This window comes from Mustela nigripes, chromosome 14, assembly GCF_022355385.1.
Source record: "Mustela nigripes isolate SB6536 chromosome 14, MUSNIG.SB6536, whole genome shotgun sequence".
NCBI lineage: Eukaryota > Metazoa > Chordata > Mammalia > Carnivora > Mustelidae > Mustela > Mustela nigripes.
Window position 1 is genome coordinate 100,433,444 of NC_081570.1, and position 16,069 is coordinate 100,449,512.

General features: G+C 44.9%; 1 protein-coding gene across 2 annotated transcripts in view; it reads left to right on the plus strand.

Moving 5' to 3' along the window:
* Nucleotides 1–16,069, plus strand: part of TTF2 (transcription termination factor 2) — a 41,716-nt gene that overhangs the window by 10,544 nt on the left and 15,103 nt on the right. For both annotated transcript variants that reach the window (XR_009399600.1, XM_059375854.1), the window contains exons 4-12: nt 3,402–3,468; nt 4,314–5,279; nt 5,576–5,690; nt 6,032–6,214; nt 7,541–7,665; nt 9,084–9,165; nt 10,835–10,954; nt 11,887–12,037; nt 14,216–14,324. Coding sequence is in view for 1 of the 2 variants with exons in the window: in XM_059375854.1 (XP_059231837.1) it covers nt 3,402–3,468; nt 4,314–5,279; nt 5,576–5,690; nt 6,032–6,214; nt 7,541–7,665; nt 9,084–9,165; nt 10,835–10,954; nt 11,887–12,037; nt 14,216–14,324 (1,918 nt within the window). In the remaining variant the exon portion in view is untranslated. The remainder of the gene's footprint in view (nt 1–3,401; nt 3,469–4,313; nt 5,280–5,575; nt 5,691–6,031; nt 6,215–7,540; nt 7,666–9,083; nt 9,166–10,834; nt 10,955–11,886; nt 12,038–14,215; nt 14,325–16,069) is intronic.

Consider the following 16,069-nt stretch of genomic DNA (forward strand, 5'->3'; position numbering starts at 1 on the left):
TGCCATTTTAGAGAATAGGAAACTGGCACAGAGGCTAATCAAATGAATTATCTGAGGATTCAGAGCTAAATGTATTGAGGCTGGGATTCTGACCAATGGGAGAAGACTCTGGGGCCCAAGGGAATCCTGGCCTGACTAAAGTGAACGTGCCTGACAGTGTAAATCTGGGTTGGACAATCAACCTGTAGGAGGAACGGAGAATATGCCTTCTCGTGGAGCATTGAAGAGGTCTGGTTTCCTCTAGCTGTGTTCATTATTACTGTTTATTGCTTACATCCTGGGAGATAAGGAATATACTGCAGAAGTTACACTCTTCTTTGTGGCAGAATCAATATTTGCTTTTTCTGAGCATATATTTCCGTTGCTTTCTTTGTTGATTTGCAATTTAATAAAGATAGTAGACTTTTTATCCTAAAAACAGAGAAGCCCACCCAGATTGGTTTTTTTTTTTTTTTTTAAGATTTTTTTTATTTATTTATTTGACAGACAGAGATCACAAGTAGGGAGAGAGGCACGCAGAGAGAGAGGGAAGCAGGCTCCCTGCTGAGCAGAGAGCCCGATGTGGGGCTCGATCCCAGGACCCTGAGATCATGACCTGAGCCGAAGGCAGCGGCTTAATCCACTGAGCCACCCAGGCGCCCCCAGATTGGTCTTAATAAAAATACAAGTACAGGCATTTTTAGCACCATGCCTAGAACATAGTAGATGCTTAATTGTTAAATCAGAGATATGTTGTTTTGTCCCTTCTTGGTCTCTTAAGTCCCGCCCTTTTGAAAGTCTGCAGTCACTTGGGCTTTCAAATGGATACGATTTATGAAATGTTCTAGTCAGTGAAGATTTCAAGTACTTGATACACTTAAAATAACAGCAGAAATTTATTCCTGATTCACTTAGATAAGGAGTGGTACTGCCCGATAGTTGCCAGGACTTTATATTGTTATGCATTTGAAGCATCCCGGAAATTTTTTTACACATGTTCAATATAATATCCTATTGCAGTGAGAAAAACTAAAGAGGCCAGCAAATTTTTTTCAGAGAATTGTGAGCTTGAACGGGAAAATTGTGAGTTTATACTGGGGGGGCTGGACCTATTTTCTTTTCAGTTTGACTGGAACACTTGTTCATTTGAGGCTTATCTTTGCTTTTATGTCCAGGTGAGGTAATGACATCTGGGGATTTTGAATTGGGACTTGGACTGTCACGATTCATGTTGTATATCATGTGACTAATTTAAGAGGTTAGAAAAAGAGCAAGAGATTAAGCTGAAAGAAGAAAGAAAGGATTAATGTAGGTAAAAATGGAATTTAATGAGTCAGATAACAGCAATAAATAAAATCGAGAAGGTAATTGATCAAGAAAAACCGAGACGGCCCTAGTATACAATATGAGAAATAAGCAGTTACCCTACAGATACATTAAGATTCATTGTGACATTGTTTTTAGTAGCATAATATTGGAAACAACCAAACTGTCTATCAAGAAGGTTCTTAATAAATAAATAATGGAGCTCTAGATAGGGGGAAACTGTGCAGCTGTACGAAAAAAATATATATATGTGCATACATATTAAATATATATATACACGCATATACACATAAAATATATGCACATATATATGTGTGAACCCTTTATGTGTTCTAGAAAAATCTTGACTACATTGTTAAAAAATGCCGTGTATTTAGTATAATGTATACCAATGCTATCCATTTGTGTGGAAAAGGAAATTATGATTCATATATTTATATTGATCCGAATATATTAAAATCTCTGGAAAGGTAAACAGAAAGCTAATAGGAATGGGTACTTGGAAAGGATGGGAACTGGGAATAGGTTACTGTGAGATGATCCTTTTCATGGCTTTATACTTTCTGGTTGAGTTTGTTGCCTAGTTAAACAGTTAAGTAAAATGATATTTAAAAGCTGCTTCTCTTTGACTGATTATTAAATGTGTTTGAAGACTCATTTTGGGTAAGGAAAAAATCAGCTCACTCTATTTAATTCCACGATACTTAACAGGTACGTACAAAAAGCAAGGCAGAGTTGCGAATAAAGAGATCACATATGACTATAGTCTTCTGGTTGCTGAAAATGTCGGGCAGACAGGCAGATACGAGTAGAATACAACTCAATACAACAGAAATACAGAAACAATACAGTGGATGAACAGGGAAAGCAATATGGGAAAACCTTGCACAGGAGGTGTGGCTTGAACTGGGCTCTGAGGGACATGTGGGACTTTGAGAACTGGTGATGGGGACGTGGTGGGCAAACAGGGACGAAGAAGACATTCTTTGGATGGCGGGAGAATCACATGCAAGATCTGGCGTGCCAGAGAGCACGTGCATGGTTTCATTTGTGGATGGGGCAGCATAGCCATTTCGGTGGGGGGGGGGGTCGTAGGCTGTGTTTGCTGGTATAGGGACAGTCTTGTATTGGAATGTATGAGTACAGTCTTTTTTTTTAAATGAGAAATTGCAAATATATACAAGTAGACAAGATAGACTATTACAACATATGAGCTCCAACAGTTACCAACTCATGCCAGTCTTGTTCAGTGTATTCTCTACCCACTCTTCCCTGCCATCTCCTGCCATATTTTCAGACAGGTCCCAGATTACGTCATTTATTCTGTAGATGTTTCAGTGTATGGCTCTAAGACAGGGATTCTCTCTCTTTTTAACCAGTTGGAGTGCAGATTGCCAGGAGCTTCATAGATGTCATAGTTTATTTTTAATGATTTTCTGTTTATATGTTTAAATCAATAAATAAGGTTCACAGTTGCAGTTGATTGATGTGTCTGTGAAGTCTCTGAAGTTCTCTCTCCATTTTTTCCCTCCCTTGTAATATATGTTTCGAAGGAAGGCAGTTGTTTGTCATAGATCATTTCTCACGGTCAAGATCTTACAGGTCATATCCCTGTGGCTGAGCTCTGTGTGTTCCTGTTGTTTGTATTTTCCGTAAATTGGTAATTGAATCTGGGGGTTTGACCTGATCTGGGTTAATTTTTGTTTGTTTTGGTTTGGCTTAGTTTTGTTTTGTTTTACTGTATAGGTCATATCATGGTTTCCCATCAGGGATACCTAATGTCTGGTTCTCTCTCTTTTTCTGATTTTAGCAGCCGCTGCTGATCATGTTTCTATTTCAGTCATTCCTTGCAGAGTGAAAAGGATAAACCTGTGTACATCTTGGTTTCCATGACGCTTCTTTTCTTCCATTTCTTAGTCCTTCTACATACCTCATGCAGTAGAATTTCTAAATGTAAATATAGGAGTAATTGGTTTCAAGTGACCTTTCAAAACCAGCACCAAATAGTTGCAAGATGTTTTTTGGATGAAAAAGTAGTTTGTCTCATTGTGATGGATTTCCACAGCCTTGATTGTTTGTGTTTTATATTTCACTAGATTGTTCTTCCAGTGCGTTAGAAGTAAGGCGGCGGGGAAGCAATGGTGCGGAAGTATCCCGTGGCAGGTAGGAGTCATTCCCGTCTTTCAGCCTGCTCTCCCAAGACTGGTTAATCTGTGATGTCACCGGAAAAGACCTTGAAGTCCAGTATAAACTGGTTGGTCTTCATCATACTGTCTCTGAAAAATAGTTCTTTTCCTTAAGCAACGTAGACCCTATTGGGTCTTCTAATTCAAAGGACTTCTTGGTTATAGTGGAGATTTAATCATTTGCCTCTTGTTTCACTTAAATAATCAAGGTCTTAAATGGAGTCACTGTTCTATTTAGGAAAAAATTTGGATTTACTTGATCAATTTCAGCATCTTGTAATAGACTGTATCTCCTTGATGTTGGTATAAATAGCGTGTTATTCGTAAGCTCCTAGACCGTGAGAGATTGACAGATACCCAGAGCATGAGAGGCTCAACGCAGGGGAAGCGGCAAGACTTTCGTTGGTCGAAATGTAGCTCAGACTTGTCATTCTGGCTTCCTATAGTGAAATTGTTCTAAAGCCAAACTCCAAGCATAGGACATTGTATACGTTTGAGGATCAGTTCATCTCGAGAGAATAATTTTTTGTGAATGGTATACATTGTGGCTATTGGAACTGCAAAAGCACTTGATTGGGTCAGTGCTTGTCCTTGAGACCCAGGAAAGCAGTGGTCACGGACAGAGAAGGAACCAGTCTTCAAAAGTACTGTTCAGGAACTAATACTTCATGAGTTAGGCATATAGTCCTTTTGAGAGCTAAAAATGTTCAGAAATATCGGACTACTGTTTCCATTTCCTCTGGAAAAAAAAAAAAAAGGCATTCTAGATACGATGCTTGCATTAATGTTTTATATTAAGGTTCTTTTTTTTGTGTCTTTTAGGAGCCTTGTTCCAGAGAACATTCTGTAACCAACAAGTCTCAGCATGCCTCGGAGCCTCTTCATTGTCTTTCCACCCAGCCGAGAAACCCTTTCAAGGTGCTGGACAAGAATCAAGCACCATCTCTCTGGAAGCAGTTCAGCAAAGGCGAATGTGAGGAAAAGGTGGCTGATAAGCCGAAGGAAAAGGGAGATGGGCTCGTGGATCAAAAGAAAGAACGGAAGCCTGAATCCCACTGCTGGATGAAGAAAGATCTCTCTTCTGGCCTGGTGGAGGGAATGAAGAAGCAGCCTATACCTCAAGAGCAGCAGCGAGGGGAGAAGGCGGAGTTTCAGCATGAAGCCAAGGACAGGGAAGGGACGCACACAAGAAACCTTTCTGAGGTTAAATCCAAGCAGTGCCATGGTGAGGAGCCGAGAAAACCATGTGGGTCTCTTCGGGAGAAGTCACACGTTGAGAGTCATCATGTCCAAAAAACGTCAGAGCCTCTGAGGGAAAAAGGAACCAATCCTTTGCCTGGGATTATTCACAGTCAGAACCCAGTAAGCAAGCCCCAGAAAGAACAACAGGTCAGCAAAGAGCACCCCAAGAGCCAGGAGGTGATAGAAACAAAGGCAAGGGATGGTTCATGCTCTCAGACCACCCGACAGTCGGAGCCTGGGCATGGGCCTGCTCCGGGAGGACCAGCCGCACGGTGTGCACCACTGGCCACGGTCCGCTCCCCAGGACAGAGGCCAGAGGCGGCCTCCAGTTGTGGTGACGGTGAGGAGAATAATGCCGTTTTCACTTCCTCTAAGCCTCCCTTGTTCTTTGACTCGACTCCGGACTCACAGAAGGAGGAGAGCCTCCCGTTCCCTGGTCAGAGTGTGCAAACAAAAACATCTGCCTCAGGTGTTTCCAGGAAGGCAGAGTCTTCAGATCCAGCAGCCCAACGTGTGTACCTCACAACACAACTGAAGCAAAAGAAGGTAATTACTCCTGACCCACCGTGTCCATTGTGTTTAAGGTCTGAGCAGTGGTTGGTGGGGGCTACAGGCAAGTCAACTGTGTCAGTGTGGGAAAGGTTTTGTAGGTGGATAGTTAGGTTCTGTCTTTTCCTGGGTTTATATTTGTGGATTTAAAAAAACAAAACAAAACCCAGGTTTTCACACATATACTCAAAGGACCCTAATTGCAGTGTTTTCACATTTTAGATTACTTTATTCTGAAACTACCTTTCTAACAACTTGAGACAAGAGATCATCTTACAGGATCTGTTTTTCAGAGCACACTGAAGTCAGTGAACATCCAGGCTCTTCCAGACAAGGGTCAGAAGTTGCTCAAGCAAATTCAGGAGTTAGAGGAAGCCCTTGGTGCTCTTGCCCTCTCCCCAGAGCCAGGTAAAATGGGTTACACCCCAGAACTCGGGGTCTGCAGGAACTTTAAATGACACATTTGACAAGGCCTTTAAGTAAAGAATCTGTTGCTCCATTTACCTGTCCCATTTGATTATCTACTTCTGAGCTTTTCAAAATGACCCCTGTGATTTATGAAAGCTTCCTTCATTTCCTGTGGACTCAGCTCTTTTCTATCGTTTAAGAACTTTTCAGTGCTGTGCCCTTGAGGTCTTCCCCAGCTTGTAGGAGTGGTAGTGATCCCACCCCCTCTTGACCTCCGCTCCCACATACATTTCCTTTGCTTTCCTGAATTATAGCCTGTTCTTTCCTTGATTTTTGAGCAGACGCCAATGAGAAGAGTAACACTCCAGTGCCGCAACAGAGAAACTTCAGCAAATCTACCACTGAGTCCCTTCCCTGGGTGCCTCCCCAGCCCCTGCAGGGTCAGGGTCTCGAGCCTCTGGGTTCTCAAGGATGGAAGGCTGCCTGCCCAGCAGGTGCTGGGGGATCCAGTCATGGCTATGGAGGTAAGATCCAAGGGCCTGGGCCCAGTGTGAATGGCTACTCCTACAAATTTAATGCTGCCTAGGAGAGGTCTCTGTGCCTGTATGAAGGGAGAAGCCCTTCTGGAGGTTTAAGTTGCCCGCGTGATACAGATTGTGTTGCTTAGCTGAGCTTGCACAATGTTGAGATTTCTGTGCCTGCTGTGTTCACTGACTTTGGTCACGAGCCATAATCAGTTAACCCGGGGGCTGGCATGTGGGAATCCTCTCGTAAATGTTTTGTGAATGAAAACTCAGACTTACTCCACAGTGAGGTAGGCACACCAGTGGGCACATTTGCACCCTGTGTATAAAGGCCGAGTGGAGAAGCAGCAGAAGTTAATCTGATGACCAAAGACCCACCAAGAGCAGTGATACCCTATTTAAATGAGTTTCTGTCCTGAACTTACCAGAAAACTATGGCTCAGAAGTAACTAGGTCGTATGTCTTAGGATGGGTTGGTTTGCTGATGAGGAGACAGTACCCAAGCTCGCTAGTCTGTTTGGTTGTCAGTGACTGGAAAAGCTAAGGCTAGTTCTCTCCCAGCTGAAGGCCCTAGCGATCTAGAAGGGGAAAGGGAAGGAAGCAAGGAAACAGAAAAGGGAAGGAAAGGGAGAAAGTGGAAGAGTGACAGTTAACAGGGGTAAGAAATAGACTAGGAGCTGGATACAACTGAGGGTGGCCTAAAAAACAGAAAATGCGCTTGTTTCGGGGCGCTTGGCGGCTGAGTCAGTTGAGTGTCGGACTCTTGAGCGTCAGGTTCGTGAGATCGAACCCTGCATTGGGCTCTGCAGGGAGTCTGCTGGTCTCTGTCTCTGTCTCTCTGGGGGTGGGCCGTCCCTACTTTGCATGCTCACATGTGCACGCTCGTTCTCAAAATCCTGGCACGGCGCAGTCAGCGTGTGATGTGCACATCAGGGGGTGTCCCTCTGTCTCCCTAAAAGTCCACAGACTTCCACTAGCCCAGCCTTCCCTATTGCTGGCTTCCCTTCTTTACATCCAGCTCCAAGGAGCTTTTCTTCCTAAAATAATGGTGGCGTTACCTTTTCCTCTGCCACCTCTTCAAAACTGGAGGGGGAAGAAAAAGCCCACCAAAAATACTCCAAGCTCTCTTTTTCATCTGTTTTCTGTTATTTTGCTCTTGATTTTTGGAAGCGTGTGGTTAAACAAATGGAAAATGGGGTTGTGGAGCCTGTGAGAAAGGAAAATCTGGGAGTGAGAATTTGTAGTTTGTGCAGATCGGTTACCTGGCGAATCGTGAGTTGCGAGATTGCGGCCCTTGTGACACCTTTCCATACCACCTGTCTGCAGGCCCTGCACAGGATGGCCCTCATGCTACGTGGAGAATCATCAGTAAAGCCATCGATGAGCTGCACGCGTCACTGGAGTCGCGGCCAGGAGAGACAGCCATGGCAGAGGACCCAGCCGGGCTGAAGGTGAGCTGGGGGAGACTCGAGGCACATCATGTCCTTCCTCCAAGAGTGTCCCTGCACCATGGATAGGGAGACCCTGGGGGCTGCCTGGTAGAGCGCCCTCCTGATGGATCATTTCCTACACGTAATGCTTTCGTGGCTTCCCTTGGAGTGTTTTCTCCTTTTGTTTAGCACTGAGAAAAAAAAGAACCACACCCACTTTTTTTTTTCTTAAAACCATAAGGTTCTGTAGGTCAGTAGCAATAGAAGACCCATTTATTGAGCTTCAGGGGTGCTACAAGGATGCAGAGGATTTGCTGCTCTTAACTGGTTGAGGGGGGGGAGTGCATCTACAACATCCGTGAAACAGAAAAGGACACAGGAACATAGGTAAAGTGTGCCCTGTACTGGACACAGTGTACTGAATAAGGGAGAAGTCTCTGTAGGTCAAGCATTCTTTGTCGCCTGCCTGCCCTGTGCTTTGACAGAGCTGCAAGCCCAAAGGAAGCAGAGAGGGTAGAAGCCAAACACTCTGGGTAGAGAGAAGGTCCCGGGAGCAGGACCAGCAACTGAAGGTGGGGAGCAGGTGACGTCCTTGAGTGGGGGTCTCCCTGGCAGTGTGGTGTGGCACAGGGAAGCAGCTCAGAGAGACTTGCTCCAGAGATGGGACGAAATCATCTAGAATCTCAAGCCAGGTAGTTTCCTGAAGGTGGTTTTATTCACAGAGTGCAAGATGAACTGGAGTTAAGAAAAGACTGGAAGGGGGTGTTCGCCAAAAGGCTATTAAAATTTACAACTCATGGTGCGAGGGGAACCTTGCCTGCAGAGAGGAGAGTCACCTTTTTTTTTTTTTTTTTTTTTTAGATTTTTTTTTTTTTTTTTTTTGAGATCACAAATAGGCAGTGAGGCAGGCAGAGAGAGGGTGGGGGAGGCAGGCTCCTTGCTGAGCAGAGAGCCCGATGCGGGGCTTGATCCCAAGACCCTGGGATCATGACCTGAGCCAAAGGCAAAGGCTTTAACCCACTGAGCCACCCAAGCGCCCCAGGAGAGTCATATTTTAAGAGAGAAAATGAGGAAGAACCATCAGAATGGCTTCATCAGTGAAAGGAAGGTGGCCGGTCAGAGGTCTTGATTGCAAGCAGTAGAAACTGCCTGGCTGATTAAAGCAGACAGAGGGAGACTCACTTGAGGGGGTTGGGGATGCTCTTGATAGACATGCTGGCCAGTAGGGGCAAGTCTGTCCTGGGCAGCCCAGGACATTCGGCCACTGGAGGTGAGAGGTGGAGTCAGGGACCTCCAAGATGCTGTGGGCAGCCCATGACAGCCGGATTATTGGTAGGATCGCTTACAGAAAAGAGGAGAGGAGAGCTTGGAGTCAGTGGAGTGGGGATCCAGCCCCTCCTGAGGAATTTATACTCAGCTTTTGGTTCTTCCTTTGTCAGGTCCCTTTGCTACCACACCAGAAGCAGGCATTGGCCTGGTTGTCATGGCGGGAAAGTCAGAAGCCACACGGAGGAATTCTGGGTGAGTCTGGTGTTACGCTAAGAGCAACAGGTGTATGGTATGGTTTCATTTGATCCTTTCGACAACTCTGGGGTGGGCACTATGCTGCCCCCCTTTTACAGGTGAAGAAACTGAGGTGCAGGATGGTAAAGCAATGTGGTCAAGAGTACGCAGCTGAAGGATCAGGCAGGTCGTGGCTGCAGGTGGTAGAAGCTGACGTGGCTAACTAAGCAGAGGGAGAATTCATTCTCTGGTGGCACAGAGAGTTTCGAGGACGTGTGGGGAGGCAGGCTGGAGGCCAGATGTCTAGGAGCATGGCCAAAGCCAAGTACAAACTGAGTGTCTTGTGGGAACTCTCATGGCTGCTTTGCTCTGTTAGACTCTAAAGGAAAGCATTGCCACCCCAAAGTCAGAGACTCCTGTCTCCACCCCTTCCTGCAGAAAGGGATTCACAGGAGCCTCTTTTCTCAAGTTGCTTGCATCTAAATTGAGCTCTTGTGGGAGTACGTGTGTTCTCCCGAGGCAAGGCACACTGCCAAGGACTTAGGTGCAGGGAACCCTTAAAAGCAAGTTTTCCATGCTCTGCTTTGGAGACTCATCAAACTAAAAATTTCTAGGGTGCTCAGCTTCTAGAAAATATGACAGGTGGCCACAGTGGCTAGGAAGTAAGTGGCTGTGACAGGGCTCCTCAGGACCACGTCCAGGGTCAATGATTTGGAAGGAGGAGGCACAGCATATAGTCATATGCATGGCTAGGATTTCTTGCAAAATAAAAAAATAAAATTATTTTGATGTGCTATGACTTGAAATCTGCAAAGGGAAAACCATGGGGCAAAGTTCAGGGAACACCAGGTGGAAGCTTCCAGAGGCCTTTCCCAGTGAAGTCACACAGGGTGATGACATGCATAAGATATTGCCAAGCATGGGAGTTTGGGCCGCAGGTGTTTGCTGGGAGCTGGTCACACCGGTAACTTCAGGCCTGGTCCGTCCTGAAATGCCAGGCTTCCCAAAGGAAAGCAGGTGTTCGGCATAAACCACAGTGTTTGTGCACGGAGTGTAGGCACAGTGAGCTGCCCTAAGAAGTTCTGGGAGTTGTGGGAACCCTGCTTGCATTGGAGTTCGAAGCCGGAATGTGACCCAGAACCCTTGCTGGGACATTTTAAACTGTTACAGTGAGGGTGAGAATATTTTTTAGGGTATAAATAGCAAATTCAAAGAGAGAGGTTCAGTGATGGGCACAATGACAGTGTCTGAGGAATGTTAGTTTATGCTCCTCTTTGATGAGTAAGTTAAGGGAATGGAGGACTGTTTTGAATTAACTCCATCTGCTGGATCTTTCTGATTTGTGGAGTGAAGAAAGACGGGGCAGTGTCAGCCGACTTAAACAGCCAGCCAGTGAATGTGTTAGGTAAGTAACACTACAACGCACACAGGAGTGAGGTCTAAATAATAAACTTTGAGTTTTGCAAAGGTCATGGTAAATGTCTTTGATTTTGATAATGAGAAAGAGGGGCGAGGGTTCCTCCTTGTTCCCAAGGTCAAGGATTTGTTAGGGTCAGAAATAATAGTGCCTGAACCAGCAGCGGCTGCTCATCAAGGACTCAGGTCTTCCAGTTGGTTTCTTCTGTGGAAGTGGATGGGATTCTTTGCTCTAAGTGATATCTCTCTGACTTCAGTTTTGTTTTTCCAGCGGATGATATGGGATTAGGGAAAACCCTGACGATGATTGCACTCATCCTGTCCCAGAAGAATCAAGAGAAGAACAAAGAAGAGGACAAAAACACAGCCTTGACTTGGCTTTCCAGAGATGGTATACAAATGTCTTCATAGCTTCTTCTTTCCTAACTTGTCTGAGCCAGCAGTGAGTGTGGGCGTGTTTTAGCTGTGAAAGAATACTTTTGGTCCTGTGTCATTAATCGATCAGAAAACCAGTGTTAGACTCTGTCCTCTGGCATCATTTCTGAGGCTGAATCTGCTCGTTACCAGTGATCATTTCCTCTTTTGCCATAAATATAACCTGACCTGTGATTCAAAAAAAGTGTATAGAGAAAGCCAAGCCTCTGGAATGGCTCCGATGATGATTCTTGTTAACATTAAGGACACAGGTACAGGACCGGGTCAAATGAGTTAATACATAATTTTTTAAAGGAAGGTCCGTCACAACCTCTGATTTTAGCAGAAACTGTTTCCAAGTTTTCTGAAATTCCGTAAGTTTCCCAATTCTAGGCAATTTCTGTCTCACCACAGCTGCTGCTGTTAAGATAAAATTACTGTCTGAGTACTTTCAAGGTCCTATGTGTAACATGTCAGCAACCCCACATCATACATGGCCTGTCCTAGGGGTTTTGTACTTGTGTTATAGCATGGATGTAATTAAGTTATGCTTTCCAGAAAAAAGTAATAATAGCCCCTGTAACGCATCAACTCAGGACAAGGTAGGAAAAGATCCCACTTCTACCTCTTAACCACCGTGGAAGCACATTGGGTTTTTTAGACCGAGGCTACAGACCACACCCTTTCCTCTCTCTAGCTACTCTCTGTCTAACCTTTGTACAAGGGAAAATAAAGAAGCAGTTTGAGTCATTTTCCATTCTATTCTGCGCTGTGTGTGGAAATAAGAGCACCAGTCTGTTAAAAATACTGATTGAAGGAATAAAAGTCAAGAGGAAGAGGAGGTACCCTGAAGGAGTTTAAGACTATTTAGTGAGAGCAATGAGGTGTTGATTTCTTTTTCCCCTCAAGACTCCTGTGAGTTCACTTCCCGTGGAACGCTGATCATCTGTCCTGCCTCCCTGATCCATCACTGGAAAAATGAGGTGATGAAACGTGTGAGCAACAACATGCTAAGAGTCTGTCTCTATCACGGGCCCAATCGGGATCAACGTGCGAAAGTGTAAGTGCAGAAAAACGGCAGTGGGCACGAGCCCTCAGCCTCTTGGCTTGAGCGGCCCTATTGCCTTCCTGTTCCCCCCAAGCTCTCAGATAGTCAGGACTCATGGTTCTTGTGAAGAACCGAAGGCACTGTCACCACCCAGCATCTGTCACCTGTGCTACGAGATGCATCTTTGAAGAGAATGGTGTTCTTTTGTTCTTGTCACCATCCTCAGCAAGAGTAGCTGTGCGAGGTAGCCTGAGCTGCTGAGCTCTCGGCCAGCAAGCCCTGGAACAGGGGTCTGCCACAGTTACTGCATTCTTGTGGAATTTCTGATTCCAAATTCATATTCTTTTTCCATTCATGTGAGTGCAACCAGCCCAGTCTTACAGAGCATCTTGGTAGAATATTAATGATTAGTTGGTGTAGACTGGCTGTGTTTTTCATATAGAAATCATCTTAGGAAGTTTTAGATTGAAGAGTTTAGAATTAGGCCCAACTGAACTCCTCAAGGAGGAGGATTGGGAAGGAGGAAGGAAAATGTTTCCCCAGATGGTGATTTTAGTCCTAGTCTTTGCCTTTTGGCTTTAAAGGATTTTATTGTTTTTTAAGGTGTTTTTTTTTTTTTTAAATTTTAAATTTAAAATTTTTAAAAAATATATAATGTATTTTTAACCCCAGGGGTACAGGTCTGTGAATCGCCAGGTTTACACACTTCACAGCACTCACCATAGCACATACCCTCCCCAATGTCAATAACCCCACCCCTCCTTAAGGTTTCATTTTTAAGTAATCTGTACACCCAATGTAGGGCTCGAACTTCAACCCCAAGAACATCAACCCCAAGACCAAGAATCACATGTTTCACAAACTGAGCCAGCCAGGAACCCCTAAAGGAATTGTTTTTTGTTCTTAATTGTAATATGATGGTCTGGGTTGAATACTTGTTGATCTAATCAAGAACGGAGTTGTTTCTGCTTCTAAATAATCTCCCCAGCCTGTCCTAGCAGATTATTTTATCTCCTAAAGAACAGAGTGGTAGTCTTTTAGAGGTGAGTTGCAAAAGCTGGGGCCTTAGGTCTTACACCCACTCTCACGAGTGAGGGTCAGTCTAGCAGACAGAAGGTGTCAGGGCATCAATGATAGGCCTGTGTCCCTTCTCCAGCAGAGTACTGTCAGTGGCTGGCCTTTGTTCTAGATAGTTTTTTTTTTTTTTTTTTTTTAAAGATTTTACTTATTTATTTGAGAGAGAGAGAATGAGCAGGGTGGAGTGACAGAAGGAGGGGGGGGCTGACTCCCTGCCAAGGAGGGAGCTCGATGCAGAACTCAATCCCAGGACCCTGGGATTGTGACCTGAGCCCAAGGCAGATGCGTAACCGACTGAGCCACCCAGACGGCGCTGTAATAGATAGTTGTTAAAAATAAATTGTACCTTACTTGATTTGCACTTTAGTCATACGTCATTTGTATTCAGAATGTACTAGTTGACTGATTGGAGTCATTCTTAATTTTTCTTCTCTCTGTTATGCTAAGCCAGCGTGTAAACAGTGCTCCCTCTGAATTAGGCAGATCATTTTTATCAAAGTATTTATGGACATTCTCCCAGGTGCACAGTATTAAGTTTCATTGGAAAGAAGGTTGTGCCTTTTGATAAGAATCTTTACATGTAAAGAGCATAGGCAAGGTAAACTCAAAGCTTACAGCATGTGTTTTTTACCCAAATGTCAAGGCTGGATTAATGGGTTTTCAGAAATCCCTTATAGGATGATAAGGCAAAAAAGATCAGATCTAGATGAACAGTGCTTTGAGGGTTTCTTACTTCCTTGGGCCTTCAGCACCTATCTAGCTCAAAGCATTACTAAATGTTAATTCCTAACCCTACCCTACTCCTGTTGTTGCCAGATCCTAACCAGCTTTATATGACTCCAGCTAGAGATTTTTCTTTCTAACTCATGTGATGGGAATAGGTAGGCCATTTAGCTATAGTAAACAGACTATTAAAATGATCAGAGATAAAACATAAGGCAATGAGTAAAATTTACCTCTCTTGAACCATGTATATGTGGATTAAGGACATGAATTGATGAATTCTGCCGATGTGCCTCCAGCCGTGGGCATTTTCATAAAGGGATCCTCTCCACCTCTCCTGTCAGTCATGGAGGGATTGTTTACCTTTTGCTTTGTGTCCTATCTGTGCAGCCTCTCTACATACGACATCGTGATCACTACCTATAGCCTTCTGGCCAAGGAGATTCCTACACAGAAAGAAGAGGGAGTGACCCCCAGTGCAAACCCTAGTGTGGGGAAGGTGAGTCTGGGAGCCACACCTCATAATTTTTTTTTTTAAGTTTTTATTTATTTGACAGAGAGAGAGAGAGAGAGAGATTGCAAATAGGCAGAAAGGCAGACAGAGAGAGGGGGGAGGAGGCAGTCTCCCTGCAAAGCAGAGAGCCCGACGCGGGGCTCGATCCCAGGACTCTGGGATCATGACCTGAGCTGAAGGCAGAGGAGCCACCCAGGCACCCCTAATTTTTTTTTAATAAGATTTTATTTATTCACTTGAGAGAGAGCGAGCACAAGCAAGGGGAGCATAGGGAGAGGGAGAAACAGGCTCCCCGCTGAGCAAGGAGCCCAACATGGAGCTCAATCCCAGGACCCCGAGTTCATAACTCAAGCCGAAGGCAGATGCTTAACCGACTGAGCCACTCAGGCACCCCCCATACCTCATAGTTTAACTAGTGTCTTTCCGCAGCATCACAGACAGCAAAGGTACCTTCCTATGAGGTCAGGAGTGGCCTAAACAATCCATCTATGGAAGGGGAAAGTTCTTTTCTCTCTTCCTTTCTTTTTATACTAGACATCACTTGACTGTGGGAGCCCCACCTGTTGCATTGTTTATCTTAGAATCTTCTGGGGTATACTCGTAGGATATTTTTTATATTTACTGTGAAGACTAGTATTTTATTTTTTTTTTTAAAGATTTTATTTATTTATTTGACAGATCACAAGGAGGCAGAAGAGGCAGGTACAGAGCGAGGAGGGAAGCAGGCTCCCTGCCGAGCAGACAGCCTGATGTGGGGCTCGATCTCAGGACCCCGGGATCATGACCTGAGCCAAAGGTGGAGGCTTAACCCACTGAGCCACCCAGGCCCCCCAAAGACCAGTATTTTAGGACGAGTATTTTTGTATTAAGCGGTAATTGCCTGCCTCTCTTCTGCCTCCCAGGGAAAGAGGTTGCAAATGGTAAGGCCACAAAGGGGCCTGAGGCTAAATGATAACCGGGCCAAAACCCTGATTGTCTGATTGTTCCCAAGGACACCCAGGGTCCTCTCAGTTACTCAGCATGGAGGCTTTTTTGCATAGTTACTATGGGGCGTTTTTCTCCTGAAAATACAGCACTGTTCCCAGAACAAATCTTTTGGACGTTCTTATTTTTTGTCTGATCTCCATATTTGCGGAAGTCTCTAGAATGCTTCTTCAGCACAGCAACTCTGACTTCTGGTTGATAATGAACTATTCCCATCCCTTAGTGGTTCCTCACGGCTTTCAGGATAAGACCCTAGTTCCTGTACATGATGTATGAGGCTTTTGATGACCTTGCCCTGCTTGGGCGTCCCTCATCTCCTACGGCCCAGCCCTCCCTGCAGCCTCGCATGCTCAGTACCCCGGGATGTGTGTCTGCCCTGCTCTGTCATGGCTTCGGTGCCTTTTCCTTCTCTCTGAGTGGAATGCTTTGCCTCCATGCCTTTTCCAGGTTAATTTGGTTTGTTTTTTTCACCTTCAAGAATCCTTTAATCCTTTGTTTAAATGCCTCTCAGCACCTTGAGCTTATTTATGTCCTCGCCCTCCACACATTCAGCTGATACTGAGTATCCGCTATGAGCCAGCTGCTGTTTCAGGTGTTAGGGATACGGCAGTGACCCACGCTGACTAGAGTCCTCCAGGATCTACTGGGTTATCCAGTGGGACTTCGTACAGAAACATTGCCTGTGATTAATCTTTCTGCTTGTTTTTCTTCCCGCTCCATTGTGAACTCCTTAAGGCTAGGAACCG